Below are 20,522 nucleotides of genomic sequence, written 5' to 3' on the forward strand. Positions count from 1 at the left end.
GATTTATGTCATCACTTGTTCACACCTCCTCATATGGAAGATACTTTTCCTTCTTGATGTTTAAAGAAGGTGGGAAATACAAGAACGAACATACACACACACACACGCACACACGCACACACACACACAACACACACACACACACACACACACACACACTCTTGTATTTGTTACCTTCTTGAGACCTGAGAAAAAAGCTTACCTCTTTAGGACCACCCTTTCTAGATATATAAAGATGTGTATTTACAACATTAATAATATATACATACTATGCAGATATAATAAAGCTTGTTGTGAAAAATGAGTTGGAATTTCACAAGAAAAAGGTCACAATTTCACAAGAAAAACTTTGAATTTTGGCAGTGTTATAATAAAAGTCCTTATTTTACTCAAACGCAAGTCAAAATGTTACAAGAAAAACTAAACATTTGTGCAATATTATGATAAAAGTTGGAATTTTACTCAATAACAGTCGCAATTGTACAGGAAAAGCTTAACATTTTGGCAATTTTATGAAAAGAGTCGTCACTTTACTCGACAAAAGTCACAATTTCGTAAGAAAACTTTAACATTTTGGCAATATTATAATAATAATTGGAATTTTACTTGGCAAAATGATAACAAAAGTCATAATTTTACTAAAAAAATGCACTATTTTACAACAACAACAAAATAGATTGTGACACAAGTCAGAATTGTATATAACAAATGTCACCATTTTGCAGTAAAAAGTTATATTTTTTACATTAAAAAGTAATAATTTTATGAGAAAATATTGCAATATTACAGAAACAGAAAGATCTGAGAAATTGTTCCCAATTTTATAACAAAAAAGTCGACACATTGTGAGAAAAAGACTGCTTTTAGTTATTTTCTTTTTTTTTTTAAATTTTTTGTTTGCAACTGGTTTTTAATTTTCTTAATGTCTCTATATACATATTTATTTAATTTTCTATATTAATTTTGGCCGAAGGAGGCGCATTTCAATTTCCACTTGTTATTTCATATGTTGACCAGAGGGGGAGCACTTCACATTTTTACACACACTTGTTATTTCATATGTTGACCAGAGGGGGAGCACTTTTAAAAGCGACACACAGTCAATGTGAAAAATGTCTTAAGAAGACTGGAAATACAAGAACACACACACACACACACACACACACACACACACACACACACACACACCTGTCACTTGCTAAGCTAACAGTGGTCACATGACCACACAGCTTACGGTGTTCTCCGGGGGGATCAGTGCTAACATTGCTGCTTCCTGTCTCCTAGCAACCCTCACATGGTCCTGAACATCGACCTGGCGCCCACCATCCTGGACATCGCCGGCCTGGACACGCCCTCTGACATGGACGGCCAGTCCATCCTGAGCCTGCTGGACGTGGACAGACCCGCTAACAGGTTGGCAAACATTCCGGATTTTTTTTGGTGGCCTAAAACGTCTCACGTTTTGACACATACTCGGAAAAATTGCTGTTTTGAGGCCATTTTTGACATTCTATAAGATTGCATCAGCTTGTGAGTTTTCATGTTTGAGGCGTCCTTTGGAAGCAACAAAGAGGCTGCATTTGCATACTATTTGCATACTATTTGCATATTATTTACATATTAAACTCGAGCGCAGAGCCCATTTTTTGAACATTAGCGCCAACTTACCAGAAGGAAGTCATTTCTTTTGCAAAATAAGTTTAAACGCCACCAATTTTTGGTACTTTTGTGTGTTTAATCAATTTATTTTCTCATGTGAGATTCAAAAATGGGCTGATTATTTTTGTTAACTGTGCTGTCCAGTTAGCATACTTCTAGGATGGCAGTAAGTATCAAAAGGCATGATTTTTAGGTTTAAAGTAAAAAAAAAATTGGAAAAATGCTAGCAGAAAATGTTAGCAAAGTAACTTTAGCATGTTAACATAAAATAAGTTGACATACTTATAAAATGGTGACAAGTATCAAAACCCATGATATTTAGGTATAAACTAAACAACATTTGGAAAAATGCTAGCAGAAAACGTTAGCATAGTAACGTTAGCATGTTAACATAAAAGAAGTTAGCATACTTCTAGGATGGCGGCAAGTATCAAAAGCCATGATATTCAGGTTTAAACTAAAACCATTTTGGAAAAATGCTAGCAGAAAATGTTAGCATAGTAACGTTAGCATGTTAACATAAAATAAGTTGGCATACTTATAAAATGGTGACAAGTATCAAAAGCCATGATATTTAGGTATAAACTAAACACAATTTGGATAAATGCTAGCAGAAAACGTTAGCATAGTAACGTTAGCATGTTAACAATAAATAAGTTAGCATACGTCTAGGATGGCAGCGAGTATCAAAAGGCATGATATTCAGGTTTAAACAAAAATAAATTTGGAAAAAAGCTAGTAGAAAATGTTAGCATAGTAACGTTAGCATGTTAACATAAAATAAGTTGGCATACTTATAAAATGGTGACAAGTATCAAAAGCCATGATATTTAGGTATAAACTAAACAAAATTTGGAAAAATGCTAGCAGAAAACGTTAGCATAGTAACGTTAGCATGTTAACATAAAATAAGTTAGCATACGTCTAGGATGGCAGCAGCTATCAAAAGCCATGATATTCAGGTTTAAACAAAAACAAATTTGGAAAAAAGCTAGTAGAAAATGTTAGCATAGTAACGTTAGCATGTTAACATAAAATAAGTTGGCATACTTATAAAATGGTGACAAGTATCAAAAGCCATGATATTTAGGTATAAACTAAACAAAATTTGGAAAAATGCTAGCAGAAAACGTTAGCATAGTAACGTTAGCATGTTAACATAAAATAAGTTAGCATACGTCTAGGATGGCAGCAAGTATCAAAAGCCATGATATTCAGGTTTAAACAAAAACAAATTTGGAAAAAAGCTAGTAGAAAATGTTAGCATAGTAACGTTAGCATGTTAACATAAAATAAGTTGGCATACTTATAAAATGGTGACAAGTATTAAAAGCCATGATATTTAGGTATAAACTAAACAAAATTTGGAAAAATGCTAGCAGAAAACGTTAGCATAGTAACGTTAGCATGTTAACATAAAATAAGTTAGCATACGTCTAGGATGGCAGCAAGTATCAAAAGCCATGATATTCAGGTTTAAACAAAAATAAATTTGGAAAAAAGCTAGTGGAAAATGTTAGCATAATAACGTTAGCATGTTAACATAAAATAAGTTGGCATACTTATAAAATGGTGACAAGTATCAAAAGCCATGATATTTAGGTATAAACTAAACAACATTTGGAAAAATGCTAGCAGAAAACGTTAGCATAGTAACGTTAGCATGTTAACATAAAATAAGTTAGCATACTTATAGGATGGCAGCAAGTATCAAAAGCCATGATATTCAGGTTTAAACTAAAAAAATTTGGAAAAATGCTAGCAGAAAATGTTAGCATAGTAACGTTAGCATGTTAACATAAAATAAGTTAGCATACTTCTAGGATGGCAGCAAGTATCAAAAGCCATGATATTCAGGTTTAAACTAAAACATTTTTGAAAAATGCTATAGCAGAAAACGTTAGCATAGTAACATTAGCATGTTAACATAAATCAAACGGCTCTTGCGTGATAAGCAAAATACTAACAGTATTAACACTTTTTAGGGCGCAACTAAAAACAAAACGACACAAAAAATTGATAGCATTTATTACATTAAAAAAAAAAGATGATTGACCCACACTAAAGTACCAAACAAGTGGGTACCATTGAGTACCGGTACTGATTAATGTGGACTGTGTTTTGTCTCAGGTTCCAGGTGAGCAAGAAGGTGTGGAGAGACTCCTTCCTGGTGGAGAGAGGGTAAATACTCAAGCCCCGCCCACATGCATATTGAGTGACACTAGCGGCCCTCTCCCCATTGGCTGGCCGACAGGAAGTTGCTGCATCAGCGCGTGGAGGGGAAGGAAGTGTCTCAGGAGGAGAACTTCCTGCCCAAGCATCAGCGGGTCAAAGAGCTGTGTCAGCGGGCGGAGTTCCAGACGCCCTGTCAGCAGTCTGGACAGGTAGGCCCCGCCCCTGGCTCCTCCCACCGCCAAGCCTCATTAGCATACCATCCCGTGTAGAAGTGGCAGTGTGTGGAGGACTCCTCTGCAAGGTTGCGCCTCCTCAAGTGTAAGAGCGAAGGGGGCGGAGCTACGAGCCCAGAGGCGGACCAGCCAATCAGCATCAAGCCTGAGGCGTATCCTGGCGGCCCAGAGAAGTGTGACTGCGACCTCCGACCTCTGAAGCCGCCGCCCCCCAGCAAGAAGTCGTTCTTCTCCAAGAAATGTGAGTGGCCACGTCACGGTCGTTAGCATGCTAACGTTAGCATGCTAACATTAGCATGCTAACGTTAGCATGCTTGCTTTTTTAAGCTAATGTAACTCAGCGTCAAAAAAATGTTTACGTGACAAATGATACCTTTTAGCATGCTAATGTTAGCTAATTCTCTAGTGTCATATTTTGGTACTTCATGCAGGTTACAGTTACCATTTTAGCATGCTAACCTTAGCATGCTTGCTTTTTTAAGCTAATGTAACTCAGCGTCAAAAAAATGTTTACGTGACAAATTATACTTTTTAGCATGCTAACGTCAATATGCTAGTTTTTTCATTTTTTTTAGCTAATTTTGTAGTGTTTACACCTCATTCATATTTTGGTACTTCATGCAGGCTAATGTTAGCTGGCTAGCATTTTAAACAAATGATACACCTCAGACTAAAATATTTTGGTACTTCATGCATGCTAACATTAGCATGCTTACTTTTTTAAGGTAATTTAGCAGGTATACACCTCAATGTCATATAATTTGGTACTTCCCTGATGCCAACTGTAAGCATGCTATTGTTAGCATGTTAGCATAATACTGTTAGCATGCTAGCTTCTTCTTCTTTTTTTTTTTTAGCTAATTTTGCCTATATTTTTTGCTACTTGAGGCTATCTGGCCAGCGTGCTAACTGTTAGCATTTTAATTTGGCTTTGCCTCTTTAGCATTTACACAAAATGTATACCAAAATTTCATTTTCTAGTTAGAACTAGCAAGTGGAAACAGTCCAGGCACCCCCGGTCTATGTCAGGCTGACCTCTAGTGGATCAAGGGGGAACTGCAAGTAGGAAGTGATGAGACAAGCATGTGTGTGTGTGTGTGTGTGTTGTATTTCTAGCGTAGGGATTTTTCACATTGACTGTGTGTCGCTTATAAAAGTGCTCCCCCTCTGGTCAACATATGAATTAACGAGTGTGTGTGAAAAATTGAAATGCGCCCCCTTTGGCCAAATTTTTTTTTTTTTTAAATAAAGAAATATGTATATAGAGACATACTGTAATAACTTGCAGTAAATAATGAAGATTAAAAAACAATTACAAACAAAAAATTCAGCAACAACAAAAAAAATTAACTAAAAGCAGACTTTTTCTCACAATGTGTCGACTTTTTTCTTATAAAATTGGGAACAATTTCTCATATTTTTTCTGTTTCTGTAATATTGCAATATTTTCTCGTAAAACTATTGCTTTTTTATGTAAAATTATTACTTTTCACTGCAAAATGGTGACATTTGTCATATAAAATTCTGACTTTTATCACAACAATGCCTACTGGTATTTTTTTTGTTGTTCTTGTAAAATAGTGACATTTTTTGGGTAAAATTATGACTTTTGTCATAGTTTTGCCGAGTAAAATTTCGATGATTATTATAATATTGCCAACATTTTAAAGTTTTCTTATAAAATTGTGACTTTTGTCGAGTAAAATGACGACTCTTTTCATAAAGTTGCCAAAATGTTAAGTTTTCTTGAAAAATTACGACTGTTATTGAGTAAAATTCCAACTTTTATCATGATATTGCACAAATGTTCAGTTTTTCTTGTAACATTTTGACTTGCGTTGAGTAAAATGAGGACTTTTATTATAATACCGCCAAAATTCAAAGTTTTTCTTGATCTTTTTCTTGTGAAAATCCAACAAATTTTTCACAACAAGCTTTTTTATATTTACATAGTATGTATATTTTATTAATATATTAAAATTATGACTTTTGTCATAGTTTTGCCGAGTAAAATTCCGATTATTATTATTATAATATTGTCAACATTTGACAGTTTTCTTATAAAACTGTGACTTTTGTCGAGAAAAAGGACGACTCTTTTCATAAAATTGACAAAATGTTAAGCTTTTCTTACAAAATTGCGACTGTTGAGTAAAATTCCAACTTATATCATAATATTGCACAGTTTTTCTTGTAAAAGTTTGACTTGCGTTGAGTAAAATTCCGATTATTATTATAATACTGCCAAAATTCTAAGTTTTTCTTGTGAAATTGTGACCTTTTCCTTGTGAAATTCCAACCAATTTTTCGCAACAAGCTTTTTTATATTTACATAGTTTGTATATATTATTAATGTTGTAAATACACATCTTTATATATTTAGAAAAGGTGGTCCTAAAGAGGTAGGCATTTTTCTCAGGTCTCCAGAAGGTACTAAATACAAGAATGTGTGTGTGTGTGTGTGTGTGTGTGTTTTAGACTTAAAAGTCCCTAAGAGCTACTCCAGGAACCGCTTCAGTCGCTCCGTACCTGTCACCAGCGGTTACCCCGGCAACCACAGCCTGTTGGGAGGGGCCTCTGACAACGCGACAGGAAACGAAGAGTCCGAGGACGAGTTCAGCGGGATGGGCGGGGCTCCCACAGTCCTGACTCCACCCAACTCCGTCAAGGTCACCCGCAGGTGAGCGGAGCGTGTTTTTTGATAATTTTTTTTCTGGAGGGACTGACGAGCGCTTGTCCTCAGGTGTTCCATCCTGACCAACTCCACAGTCCGCTGTGACACGGGGGTCTACACGTCCCTGCAGGCCTGGAGGGACCACAGGCTGCACATCGACCATGAGGTAAGGTGCGGGGGCGCCCCCTGGTGGCTTCAGTACAAGGTCCACTTCCTGTCATTTGCCGTCAGATTGAGACGCTCCAGACCAAGATCAAGAACCTGAAAGATGTCAAAGGTCACCTGAAGAAGGCCCGCCCCCTGGTGTGCAACTGCAATAAGTACATGTAAGTGGCGCGACGCACAAACAGGAAGTGGAAGCGTGATGGGTAATAATCCCCGAGTGTGGTCCAGGCACAAGTCCAAGCTGAATAAGAAGTCCCGGTACAGAGGAGGGCGCGTTCACCCCTTCAGGTCAGAACCTCTCATGGTCCTGGGCCAGCTCCAGCAGCTAAACACGCCTTTGTTTGTGCGCGCCTCAGGAGGGGCGGGGCCCGCCACAAGAAGGCGTGGCTGGAGAAGGAGCAGAAGAGGAGGAAGAAGATGAGGAAGATCATCAAGCGAATACGGAACAACGACACCTGTTCCATGCCGGGACTCACTTGCTTCACGCACGACAACCAGCACTGGCAGACGGCGCCGTACTGGACACGTATGACCACCATGTCCTGGAAATATGATGGCGCTATGTCATATCTCTGTGTGTGTGTGTGTGTGTGCAGTGGGGCCCTTCTGCGCGTGCACCAGCGCCAACAACAACACTTATTGGTGTCTGAGGACCATCAATGAGAGCCACAACTTCCTGTTCTGTGAGTTTGCAACCGGCTTCCTGGAGTACTTTGACATGAACACTGACCCCTACCAGGTACACACACACACACAAACACACACACACACACACACACACACACGCATTGTTGTATTTCTTACCTTCTTGAGACCTGAGAAAAAAGCCTACCTCTTTAGGACCACCCTTTTTAGATATATAAAGATGTGTATTTACAACATTATTAATATATACATACCATGCAAATATTAAAAAGCTTGTTGTGAAAAAATAGTTGGAATTTTACAAGAAAAAAAAATCTTACAATTATGGCAGCATTTTAATAAAAGTCGTCATTTTACTCAACGCAAGTCAAAATTTTACAAGAAAAACTGAACATTTGTGCAATATTGTGATAAAAGTTGGAATTTTACTCAATAACAGTCGCAATTTTGCAAGAAAAGCTTAACATTTTGTCAATTTTATGAAGAGAGTCGTAATTTTACTCGACAAAAGTCACATTTTTATCAGAAAACTTTCAAATTTGGGCAATATAATAATACTAATCGGAATTTTACTTGGCAAAATTATGACAGAAGTCATAATTTTACTCAAAAAATGTCAGTATTTTACAAGAACAACAAAAAAATGGGCAATATTGTGATAAAAGTCAGAATTTTGTGAGTAATGTCACCATTTTGCATTAAAAACTAATAATTTTACGTAAAAAAGTCATAATTTTACAGGAAAATATTGCAATATTACAGAAACAGAAAGAATATGAGAAATTGTTCCCAATTTCATAAGAAAAAAGTCGACACATTGTGAGAAAGTTATTTTTTTTGTTTGTAATTGGTTTTTAATCTTCATTATTTACTTCAAGTTATTACAGTATGTCTCTACATACATAATTATTATATTTTTGTTAATTAATTTTGGCCAAAGGGGTTTGCATTTCAATTTCTTACACACACTTGTTATTACATATGTTGGCAAGAGGGGGAGCACTTTTGAAAGCGACACACAGTCAATGTGAAAAGTCCCTCCTTTTTGGTACCACCTTCTTTTTGATAGATGTCACCACCAGGGGTGCAAATGAGACATTCTCTATTAGATGCAATGTTATTGGGACCATGATTTATGTCATCACTTGTTCACACCTCCTCATATGGAAGCTACTTTTTCATCTTGCTGTCTCAAGAAGGCTATAAATACAAGAACACACACACACACAATGCAAGCATACATACACACACACACACACACACACACACACGTTTTTTAATGACAGCTACCTACGTAGTAAACATGAAACGGTTGTAATGTGCATGCCAGGCATGCACATTACAACAGTGTTTGAGAGCAGCCTTAGTTAGCGGGTGTATGACGTATGGAAGTCATGGGACTGTGCGTCCCATGACTTCCATACGTTTTATGACATTTTATACACTCTTAATGTTAAGAGTGTATAAAATGTACACAACAATTAATAAGTGAGTATTTAAAACATATTATTTTTTTGCCTATTTTTAAGTTAAAAAATAAATAAATTTGATAATTACTTATCATTAATTCATTATAATTGGAATTAAATACATAAATGTGTTATCAAATTTGTCTAATTATATTTAACGCAAAAGTACATTTAATTATTTCTATATTTACAATGCATTTATCAAATGATAATGACACTTTTATATATTTAATTCCAATTATAATTGATTAATTAGTTATTCAATTATTTATTTGTTTCAATTAAAGATGTCCGATAATATCGGCCTGGCGATATTATCGGCTGATAAACGCTTTAAAATGTGATATCGGAAATTATCGGTATTGTTTTTTTTATTATCGGTATCGTTTTATTTAATTTTTTATTTATTAATTAAATCAACATAAAAAAAACACAAGATACACTTACAATTAGTGCACCAACCCAAAAAACCTCCCTCCCCCATTTACACTCATTCACACAAAAGGGTTGTTTCTTTCTGTTATTGATATTCTAGTTCCTACTTATATATCAATATATATCAATACAGTCTGCAAGGAATACAGTCCGTAAGCACACATGATTGTGTGTGCTGCTGGTCCACTAATAGTACTAACCTTTAACAGTTAATTTTACTCATTTTCATTAATTACTAGTTTCTATGTAACTGTTTTTATATTGTTTTACTTTCTTTTGTATTCAAAAAAATGTTTTTAATTTATTTATTACGGAGCCCCTAAAGGGACATGGGAATTTATTTTTTTTTAGACATGTATCTCGTGGCCACGAGAAACTTTTTATTAAAAAAAAAAAATAATAATAATTTTTTTTTTTTTTTTTTTTTTTTTTAATAAAAAGTTTCTCGTGGCCACGAGAAACTTTCTCGTGGCCACGAGAAAGCATTGGATGCGTGCTGATGGTTTGGTGTGTGTTAAAATGGCAGTTTAGGAGTTAATATGGCTGTATTTCCAATTAGGACTTTCCCCCATGTGTGTTGTGGCAAAATGTGAATGCTTGATTAGTAGGTGTGAGACAAACACTTTATCTTCCTGGTTATTGTAACGCTACGTGTTTGACATTATTTAAGACTTTATCATGCCCGGGAAAGGACAGTTTTCCTCTTCTGTGGCTGTGGGGGGTGGGCGTGGCTTGCGGACCTGCAGCGAAGCGGAGTGTGTCAGTTAGTCCGATGTTGATGTGATCAAACTTCTTTCTTGCTTGGAAGATACACACACAATTGTAACTGTTATTTCTTCTTGCAAATAATAAATATGTACAACGTGTTTGGATGTATTCATTTATGTAAAATTGTCATTAAATGTAATATTGCCTGACAAAAAGTGATTCGACGTACGTAATATTTTGATATTTACACATCGCATATTTACACACGCGCATCTGACTAGAATACCCTTATGTGCATTACATATATCAACATCAACTACCTACTGTACTGTTTACTTGTTGAAATACCCTTTTTTTCTCGTGGCCACGAGATACTTTCTCGTGGCCACGAGATACATGTCTAAAAAAAAAAAAATTCCCATGTCCCTTTAGGGGCTCCGTAATTTATCTTATTTTATTATTATTTTTAAAAAGGACCTTATCTTCACCATACCTGGTTGTCCAAATTAGGCATGATAATGTGTTAATTCCACGACTGTATATGTCGGTATCGGTTGATATCGGTATCGGTAATTAAAGAGTTGGACAATATCGGATATCGGCAAAAAGCCATTATCGGACATCCCTAGTTTTAACGAACCTGCGTGGTTTGGAGGGTCAAATCGGACAAAATCAAATAATTATATGAATATTTAAATAGTTACTTGAATGCATCATAAAGAGGTATAATTGTGATTAAATACATAAATGTGTTATTAAATGTGTCATTAATGTATTTAATGTAAAAGTACATTTATCATTTTATTATTTCACAATAAATGTTTGTATTTAATTCCAATTGTAATCAATTACTAACACATTTATGTATTTACTTAAATATTTACATATTTATCAAATTTTGTTCGATTTGACCTTCCAAACCAGTGGTCCCCAACCACCAGGGCCGCGGCCCAGTACCGGTCCGTGGCCCGGTACTGGTCCATGGATCGATTGGTACAGGGCTGTACAAGAATTTAAAAAAAAATATATATATATATATATATTTTTTTTTTTTTATTGAATCAACATAAAAAACACAAGATACATTTACAATTAGTGCACCAACCCAAACAACCTCCCTCCCCCATTCACACTCATTCACACTCATTAACACAAAAGGGTTGTTTCTTTCTGTTATTAATATTCTGGTTCCTACATTATATATCAATATATATCAATACAGTCTGCAAGGGATACAGTTCGTAAGCACACATGATTGTATTTTTTTATGACAACCCCCCCCCCCCTCCCCATTGTAATTAAATACATCAATGTGTTATTAATTGTGTCAATAATGTATTCAGTGTAAAAGTACATTACATTTTCTAATGAATTATTTCAATGTTTACAGTAAATGTTGTATATGTATTTAATTACAATTACAATTAATTAATGACACATTTAGGTATTTACTTAAAGATTTATTCATCCATCAAATTGTGTTCTCGTTCATGAAATGAATAAGTAAACAAATAAATAATCGATTAAATTGTGAAATAAGTACATAATTAAAAAATGATGTCAAACCGGAAATAATTATAAATCATAAAATAATCGTTTTTAAATAATTACAATTATAATGATTAATTATTTCAATAATTAATTGAATTGTGAAATAATTGAATAGATTTTCCATTAAATTAATTAATGACATTTATGTATATAATTTAAATAGTTATTAATCAATGACACATATAAGTATTTATTTGTATATATCTTTCTGTCTTATTTGACCGGCCTCAATGTACACATAATTTTTTTTAGAGCTGCTAGGTTCTCCTAGAATAGAAGAAGCGGGCAGATGTTCTTCCCTTAGTCTGCATCTGCCTGTCCGTCGGCAATCTTGTTTTTAAGGAGGTTGACCAGCGGGTGGCGCTGTACAACAACACACCATGTCGTCCCATGTCGCCCCGTCGATTGGCGCTTTTGTGTCAAAAAGACATTTCGACCTTGAAGCGATTCTTTCGAAGTGACGCAGCCGACCTGAAGTCGTTTAGTTGTCATGTGACCTCTGTGATATCATCATGGCTCCTCCCACTCTGCCTCTACCCAGCTGGTGAACACCGTCGACTCGTTAGACCGGACGCTCCTCAACAATCTTCATGTTCAGCTGATGGAGCTGCGAGGTTGCCGAGGACATAAACAGTGCAATCCTCGCACGCGCTCAGTGGAGCCCGGTACACACACACACACACACACACACACACACACACACACACACACACACACACACACACACACACACACACACACACTGTTGTATTTGTTACCTTCTTGAGACCTGAGAAAAATGGCTACCTCTTTAGGACCACCCTTTCTAGATATATAAAGATTTGTATTTACAACATTAATAACATATACATACTATGCAAATATAACAATCGTCATGTTGTGAAAAATTAGCTGCAATTTCGACAAGAAAAAGGTCGCAATTTCACAAGAAAAACTTAGAATTTTGGCAGTATTATAATAAAAGTCGTAATTTTACTCAACGTAAGTCAACATTTTACAAGAAAAACTGAACATTTGTGCAGTGTTATGATAAAACTTGGAATTTACCTCAATAACAGTTGCAATTTTACAAGAAAAGCTTAACATTTTGGCAATTTTATGAAAAGAGTCGTAATTTTACTCGACAAACGTTGAAATTTTACAAGCAAACTTTAAAATGTTGGCAATATTATAATAATAATAATCTGAAATTTTACTTGGCAAAAATATGACAAAAGTCATAATTTTACTTAAAAAATTTCACTATTTTACAAGAACAAAAAAAAAGGGCAATATTGTGATAAAAGTCAGAATTTTATTTGACAAATGTCACCATTTTGCATTAAAAAGTCAGAATTTTACATTAACAAAAGTAATAATTTTACGACAAAATATTGCAATATTACAGAAACAGAAAGATTATGAGAAATTGTTCCCAATTTTATAAGAAAAAAGTCGACACATTGTGAGAAAAACACTGCTTTTAGTAATTAAAAAAATATATAAATGTTTTATTTTTGTGTGTAATTGGTTTTTAATCTTCATTATTTACTTCATGTACACACACTTGTTATTTCATATGTTGACCAGAGGGGGAGCACTTTTAAAAGCGACCCACAGTCAATGTGAAAAATCCCTCCTTTTTGGGACCACCCTCATTTTGATGGATGTCACCACCAGGGGTGCTAATGAGACATTCTCTATTACAAACCCCGTTTCCATATGAATTGGGAAATTGTGTTAGATGTAAATATAAACGAAATACAATGATTTGCAAATCATTTTCAACCCATATTCAGTTGAATATGCTACAAAGACAACATATTTGATGTTCAACTGATAAACCTTTTTTTTTTTTCAAATAATCATTAACTTTAGAATTTGATGCAAGCAACACGTAATAAAGAAGTTGGGAAAGGTGGCAATAAATACCAATAAAGTTGAGGAATGCTCATCAAACACTTATTTGGAACATCCCACAGGTGAACAGGCAAATTGGGAACAGGTGGGTGCTATGATTGGGTATAAAAGTAGATTCCATGAAATGCTCAGTCATTCACAAACAAGGATGGGGCGAGGGTCACCACTTTGTCAACAAATGCCTGAGCAAATTGTTGAACAGTTTAAGAAAAACCTTTCTCAACCAGCTATTGCAAGGAATTTAGGGATTTCACCATCTACGGTCCGTAATATCATCAAAGAGTTCAGAGAATCTGGAGAAATCACTGCACGTAAGCAGCTAAGCCCGTGACCTTCCATCCCTCAGGCTGTACTGCATCAACAAGCGACATCAGTGTGTAAAGGATATCACCACATGGGCTCAGGAACACTTCAGAAACCCACTGTCAGTAACTACAGTGGGTCGCTACATCTGTAAGTGCAAGTTAAAACTCTCCTATGCAAGGCGAAAACCGTTTATCAACAACACCCAGAAACGCCGTCGGCTTCGCTGGGCCTGAGCTCATCTAAGATGGACTGATACAAAGTGGAAAAGTGTTCTGTGGTCTGACGAGTCCACATTTTAAATTGTTTTTGGAAACTGTGGACGTCTTGTCCTCCGGACCAAAGAGGAAAAGAACCATCCGGATTGTTAAAGGCGTTATTGGGACCATGAGTTATGTCATCACTTGTTCACACCTCATATGGAAGCTACTTTTCCTTCTTAATGTCTCAAGAAGGCTAGAAATACAAGAACACACACACACACACACCATAAAACATGTCAATTTTTGTGGCAAGTTTTAGTCTATTCTACTTGTCGATAGGCATAACTAACTAACCAATCACAATGTCTCCTTAGCCGGTGGGCGGGACCACAGCAGCTTTGATGACTACAGGTAAGAGCATGTACGCACACACACACACACACACACACACAGTGAAGTTAGCATGTGATTGTGTAATAAGTTGTGTGTTTGCTGCTTCAGGCTGTTTGAGAAGAAGAAGTGGCCCAGAGTCAAGCGACCTTCATCATCGCGAACGCTGTGAGTCTTCATCACTCATCCTCAAGCAAGACTACCTATTTGGTTTAAAAATATTATTTGCAAACCAGTAATTATAGTCTGCAAATGATGTGTTGTTGTTGAGTGTCGGTGCTGTCTAGAGCTCGGCAGAGTAACTGTGTAATACTCTTCCATATCAGTAGGTGGCAGCCTGTAGCTAATTGCGGGAGGCAGGGTGAAGGTAAAAAGGTATCTAATGCTTAAACCAAAAATAAACAAAAGGTGAGTGCCCCTAAGAAAAGGCATTGAAGCTTAGGGAAGGCTATGCAAAATGAAACTAAAACTGAACTGGCTACAAAGTAAACAAAAACAGAATGCTGGACGACAGCAAAGACTTACTGTGGAGCAAAGACGGTGTCCACAAAGTACATCCGAACATGACATGACAATCAACAATGTCCACACAAAGAAGGATAAAAACAACTGAACTATTCTTGATTTCTAAAACAAAGTAGATGCGGGAAATATCGCTCAAAGGAAGACATGAAACTGCCACAGGAAAATACCAAAAAACGAGAAAAAGCCACCAAAATAGGGGCGCAAGACAAGAACTAAAACACTACACAGGAAAACCGCAAACAACTCAAAATAAGTCACGGCGTGATGTGACGTGGTGACAGTACACCTTCTTTGAGACAAGAGCTATAGTGATGCATGCTTGGTTATGGTTTAAAGTCATATCCAACAACTACGACGACGACATTTAACTGTCAACTGAGTTTCGTTTTTTAATGATTTCTGCGGGTGGTGTGCCTCCGGATTTTTTCAACGCAAAAAATGTGCCTTGGCTCAAAAAAGGTTGAAAAACACTGATTTATATAACAAGGTAGTAATAGCTCAACAATTGTTTTTTTTATTCAAACAACACAACATTACAGTAAGCTTAAATGTCAACACTGAACTCGAACACACACACACGTCTCCTCACAAATAAAGACAAACCCCCTTCACCGATAAAACCCTCGAAGTGAAGCCGTAGGCTAACTGGCTAAAACGCTAGCTCTGTGGTTGTCTAGCAACCCGAGCGATACAGCAAGACTGAGAGTGTTTGGACACATTTAAAGCGTTTCTGATCGCACAAAGTGATCTGTAAGACAGGCTGACCAGCACAAAGTACGACAATTGTGGACATAAACAAGTCAGAAGTTCCACTAGCCTTGGAGCTCTTCAAGCTGGCTGTGCACAGGACGTAAGCAGGATGAGACGAAGGGGGCCACGCCTCTTCAAAATGGCCGTGCACGCCGTTGCAGGAAGTGATGTCATCAAAACGGCAGCCCCCATTGGGCTTTCAGCAGCGCACAAAATGAATGCATGAATGAAACGTTCATACGTTGAGACATGGTTCGCACACAGAAGCATATTTGGCGCGATGTTAAGGTTTGTAAACCTAAAAGGACGCAAATAGATGGTGACTCAAGGTTTCCCTGTATAATAATTAGGGATGTCCGATAATGGCTTTTTGCCGATATCCGATATTCCGATGTTGTCCAACTCTTTAATTACAGATACCGATATCAACCGATACCGATATATACAGTCGTGGAATTAACACATTATTATGCCTAATTTGGACAACCAGGTATGGTGAAGATAAGGTCCTTTTTTTAAAAATGTATAAAATAAAATAAGATAAATATATTAAAAACATTTTCTTGAATAAAAAAGAAAGTAAAACAATATAAAAACATTTACATACAAACTAGTAATTAATGAAAATGAGTAAAATTAACTGTTAAAGGTTAGTACTATTAGTGGACCAGCGGCACGCACAATCATGTGTGCTTACGGACTGTATTCCTTGCATACTGTATTGATATATATTGATATATAATGTAGGAACCAGAAATATTAATAACAGAAAGAAACAACCCTTTTGTGTGAATGAGTGTAAATGGGAGAGGGAGGTTTTTTGGGTTGGTGCACTAATTGTAAGTGTATCTTGTGTTTTTTATGTTGATTTAATAAAAAAATTAATGAAAATAAACCGATACCGATAATTTAAAAAACGATATTAATAATTTCCGATATTACATTTTAAAGCATTTATCGGCCGATATTATCGGACATCTCTAATAATAATAATAAATCTTAATCGGCTAATTTTACTTCAATGTTAATGTCAAAACATGCGCTATTAATACAATTACCGTATTTTCTGGACTATAGAGCGCACCGCTATATAAGCTGCACCAATTAAATTTTACAATAATTTTTTTTTTTTCATATATTAGTCGCACTGGACTATAAGCCACAGATACATACGTTGTGAAATTAGTTATTTACACTGAAATATTTTGTAAATGTTTATATCCATACCTTAATTGTTTCCAAACAGTGTCTGTAAGACAGCAGTAAAACGGCTGATCAAACAAAACAGAAGTCATCGCCATGGACCCACTAGCTGCGGAAGTGTCAGGTTCAAACACCGATGACATCTATTAGACAAGACAAGGAGCAAAGAAATCAAACAGAGACAGGATTCAATTTAGCTCATGAGGGGAGCGCGTAGACCTGTACCCTTGTACAGTGTCGTCCCACGCTCTGAGGAGAGAGCTCCACGCCTCCTCCTTTATTTGGGCATTTCCTGATTACATTGCATTACGCAGATGCTCCTAAGGGGAGGTGGTCATAAACAGCTGTTGCACTCGGTCATAAACTGTTCAAAGAAAAGGTGCCTAGATAGATTGCTTTATAAGGACAAAGACAGCTTTTGTCTTCTCACAGGGCAGCCTGAACTAATGGGAAAACAAGTTATGTGATAACTTATATACAATTATTCTGACAGGAAGCTAGCTCTCCAATCAGCTAAACAGACTCAATAACTCCACGGTGACATTTTGGTGAATTTACTCAGGGATTTGTGAAAGTGGATCAATATAAAAAGAATGTAAGTTGATAATACTAACACAGACCCTCGTAAACGTGTTAGCATATTAGCTAATGCTAACGACGCTAGCTTCATTATATTACTATAGCACGTGCAAATGTGCATGAAAACACTCCTACAGACATCACACATGGGACGGTTTAGTAAGTAAGAATTGTTTTAGTTATATTGCAAAACTTACAATCGTTGCTTGGAGGGATGAATGAAGAATTATTTTTTACTTTCCGTTTAATTTGCAGCACCTGCAGTAAGCAAACTTGTCCAAGAGATGGCGCCATAGCGCAAACAATAACACAACATTTTAGTCCTCTGCTTGGGTTTAATGAAAACTAGTGAACACAAATCATTAAGGCAATTAGCGACACAATCATAAACTTGCCACACTGTTTTATAAACCGCAGGGTTCAAAGTGTAGGAAAAAAGTCCGGAATTTACAGCAGATTAAAAAGAAGACATTTTTTGTTTTTCCCTACAAAAGATGATAATTTTCCTTGTTTTAACTGTATGGCTCGTGTCTTTTATTGTGTGCCATCTTTGCCCCCACTAGCTTAGCCTCGCGCACAGGCACTCAGGGAAAAGGGGCGGGGCCTATCTACTATTATTATTATTATTATTATTCCTATCTATGAAGTAGGATGTGTTTGACTTGACAAAGTCCAGTTATGTGTCTAACCGTATCCCCGCTGTCGTTCCAGAGGTCCTATCTGGGACGGTTGGAAGGGATAATAAGCTTGGTCCTTATTGGCCAGAACGGGCTTGTGACTCCGCCCACATCAGCACCAAGGAGCAGGGCGCGGTCGAAGGCATGCACCCGCCACTCGGCCAATCAGCTTCCAGCTTTTCTGTGACTTCGCTCGGACCCCCCCTTCCCCCTCCCGACTGACCTTCATCATCATCATCATCACTCCTCTTCTTCAACCCCTCCTTACCATGAGGATGAGGAGGGTGGCGATGAAGAGAACGCCCTCCTTTTGTATCTTTTGCTCGGAATCCATAGTGGCTGTCAGTCAGACATGGCCACGCCCCCTTTTTGTGGCGGTCTGTCGAACATGGACACGCCCAATCCGGCAATTGTTGGCGCAACATGGACACGCCCCCTCTTGTGTCTTGCGTAAACGCACGTCAGTCAAAAATGGACCCGCCCCCTCATATGTCAAATAATAATTATAGACACGCCCCTCAATATACTGTCAGTCGAACATGGACACGCCCCCTCCGCGCAGAAGGTGCTGTTAAAAGTTTTCTGTTAATAATTGACTAATATATTTCAAGGCGGCCATCTTTGTTTGAAGAGTAAAGAGGCAGCGAAAACTGTGGTTTACTAACATTACCCATAAAGCATGCACTGACCTCTAGTGGCCAATCAAGTCGCTTCCTACAACGCTACTATGTTGAACAGGAGGGAGAAGGTTCTAGCGTTGTCATCATAGACATCTTATAAGTAGACGCAGCATTGGCTGCTGTGACGCGAAAAATTCGGCCGCCATCTTGAAGTGGTGATGAGGAGCCGGCGAGCAGCCTAAAATGACAGTTGACAGGTCGAAAACAAAGATGCCGTTTTCCTTCTCAAATGAGCGGTCTGTTGAAAATAGGAATCGGGGGATTACTTTTCACAAGTAAGATTTAACATTAACGTACTATTGGTTGTATTTTGTGAAAAGAATATTACCACAGAGTTGAGAAGGTGCAAAGATCTTCAATAGTACTGAAATCGTAGCCGCTAGCAAACAAGAGTACAACCATAATAGAATTGCTTGTCAATTAAATTAATTAAATTTAAAAATGTCATACTTGAATAACATAAAGTTGAAATAAGTGATGAAGATAAAGATTGTAAAAGCCAACAGGGGTAAAAGTTAGGACCACCGTCCAGATTGTGTAGGGGTAGAGTGGGGGGGGTATATGTTAGCTAACTAGACAATCAGATGGACAGTTGCTATACAGTATTAAACAAGTCTAAATTTAGTCTAGCTTTCCTACCCAATTTTGTGTCTAATAATAACATTGTTGGGTAAGACAGAATTTGGTTTTATTCTGAATCCAGTGAAACAGATTGGTGGTTTTATCTGATATAAAGACTTTCAGGTGTTTATATAAGTTTGTGTTTAAGTATTTGGCAGACGCTTTTATCCAAAGCGACATGCATAAAAAATACATATAAAACAATCACTGTAAACGTGATCATTTAAGGGAAGAATGTAATACAAAATATCAATACAAAGTGTCAAGACAGAATAAACTCTCTGCTGCTGCAGCAACAGAGATACAGTCTACAACAGGGGTGTCCAAACTTTTTCCACTGAGGGCCGCACACTGAAAAATCAAAGCAAGCGGGGGCCATTTTGATATTTTTTATTTTAAAAACCAATACAATATATGTATAAAAAAGATACATTTAGGCCTCCACTCAGGCTTTGTTCGTTTTAGGCCGTTCTTTAAAAAAATATGCAACATTTTCCCCCCAAAATATCTCAAAGTGGAATATTTAATGTGAAGTAAATGGAGCCTTGAATAGGTCAATAATTCATAATGACATTGATTTTGATTCATTATTATTTTTTAAAGAAAGAAACTACCTGCATGGCAGCTTTGTGTTATTAGAGTAAATAATGCAACATTTTCTTGTTACATTTCACCTGTTTACTCTTTTATAACACTTTTCGTATTTTTAGAATGTGCCGTGGGGCCGTTAAAAAATTACCTGCGGGCTGCAAATGGCCCCCGGGCCGCACTTTGGACACCCCTGCTCTATAAGATGTATAGATATCTAATGTATTCATACATTGTTTATGTAGGATATATGCATGTATATATAACCTAATCATATTGTTTCTTCAATTTGAAAATAGCTGACCGTTTTTTCCCCCCCTTCTCTGGGATTATATTCCCAGTTTTGATCTCGGTCGTCTGGTCACTTAAAGCACATAAGAATATTCTATT

The 20,522-nt window shown here is 36.7% G+C and overlaps 1 protein-coding gene across 4 annotated transcripts in view; it reads left to right on the plus strand.

Annotated features, from left to right (window-relative positions):
- LOC133653423 (extracellular sulfatase Sulf-2-like) overlaps positions 1 to 20,522 on the plus strand; it is an 84,700-nt gene that overhangs the window by 63,278 nt on the left and 900 nt on the right. For 3 of the 4 annotated variants that reach the window (XM_062052660.1, XM_062052661.1, XM_062052662.1), the window contains 14 exons: positions 1,285 to 1,413; positions 3,790 to 3,840; positions 3,914 to 4,043; positions 4,104 to 4,308; positions 6,546 to 6,747; positions 6,811 to 6,907; positions 6,973 to 7,067; positions 7,135 to 7,194; positions 7,263 to 7,432; positions 7,503 to 7,645; positions 12,256 to 12,379; positions 14,494 to 14,530; positions 14,621 to 14,677; positions 18,278 to 20,522. The exon at positions 18,278 to 20,522 is cut by the window's right edge and continues 900 nt beyond it. In XM_062052660.1, coding sequence (XP_061908644.1) covers positions 1,285 to 1,413; positions 3,790 to 3,840; positions 3,914 to 4,043; positions 4,104 to 4,308; positions 6,546 to 6,747; positions 6,811 to 6,907; positions 6,973 to 7,067; positions 7,135 to 7,194; positions 7,263 to 7,432; positions 7,503 to 7,645; positions 12,256 to 12,379; positions 14,494 to 14,530; positions 14,621 to 14,677; positions 18,278 to 18,308 — 1,531 coding nt within the window. In that variant the 3' untranslated portion in view covers positions 18,309 to 20,522. Of the gene's footprint in view, positions 1 to 1,284; positions 1,414 to 3,789; positions 3,845 to 3,913; positions 4,044 to 4,103; positions 4,309 to 6,545; positions 6,748 to 6,810; positions 6,908 to 6,972; positions 7,068 to 7,134; positions 7,195 to 7,262; positions 7,433 to 7,502; positions 7,646 to 12,255; positions 12,380 to 14,493; positions 14,531 to 14,620; positions 14,678 to 18,277 lie in introns of those variants that run through there. The other variant, XM_062052663.1, reaches the window with a different exon arrangement.

This window comes from Entelurus aequoreus, linkage group LG07 (genome assembly GCF_033978785.1).
Source record: "Entelurus aequoreus isolate RoL-2023_Sb linkage group LG07, RoL_Eaeq_v1.1, whole genome shotgun sequence".
Classification (NCBI taxonomy): domain Eukaryota; kingdom Metazoa; phylum Chordata; class Actinopteri; order Syngnathiformes; family Syngnathidae; genus Entelurus; species Entelurus aequoreus.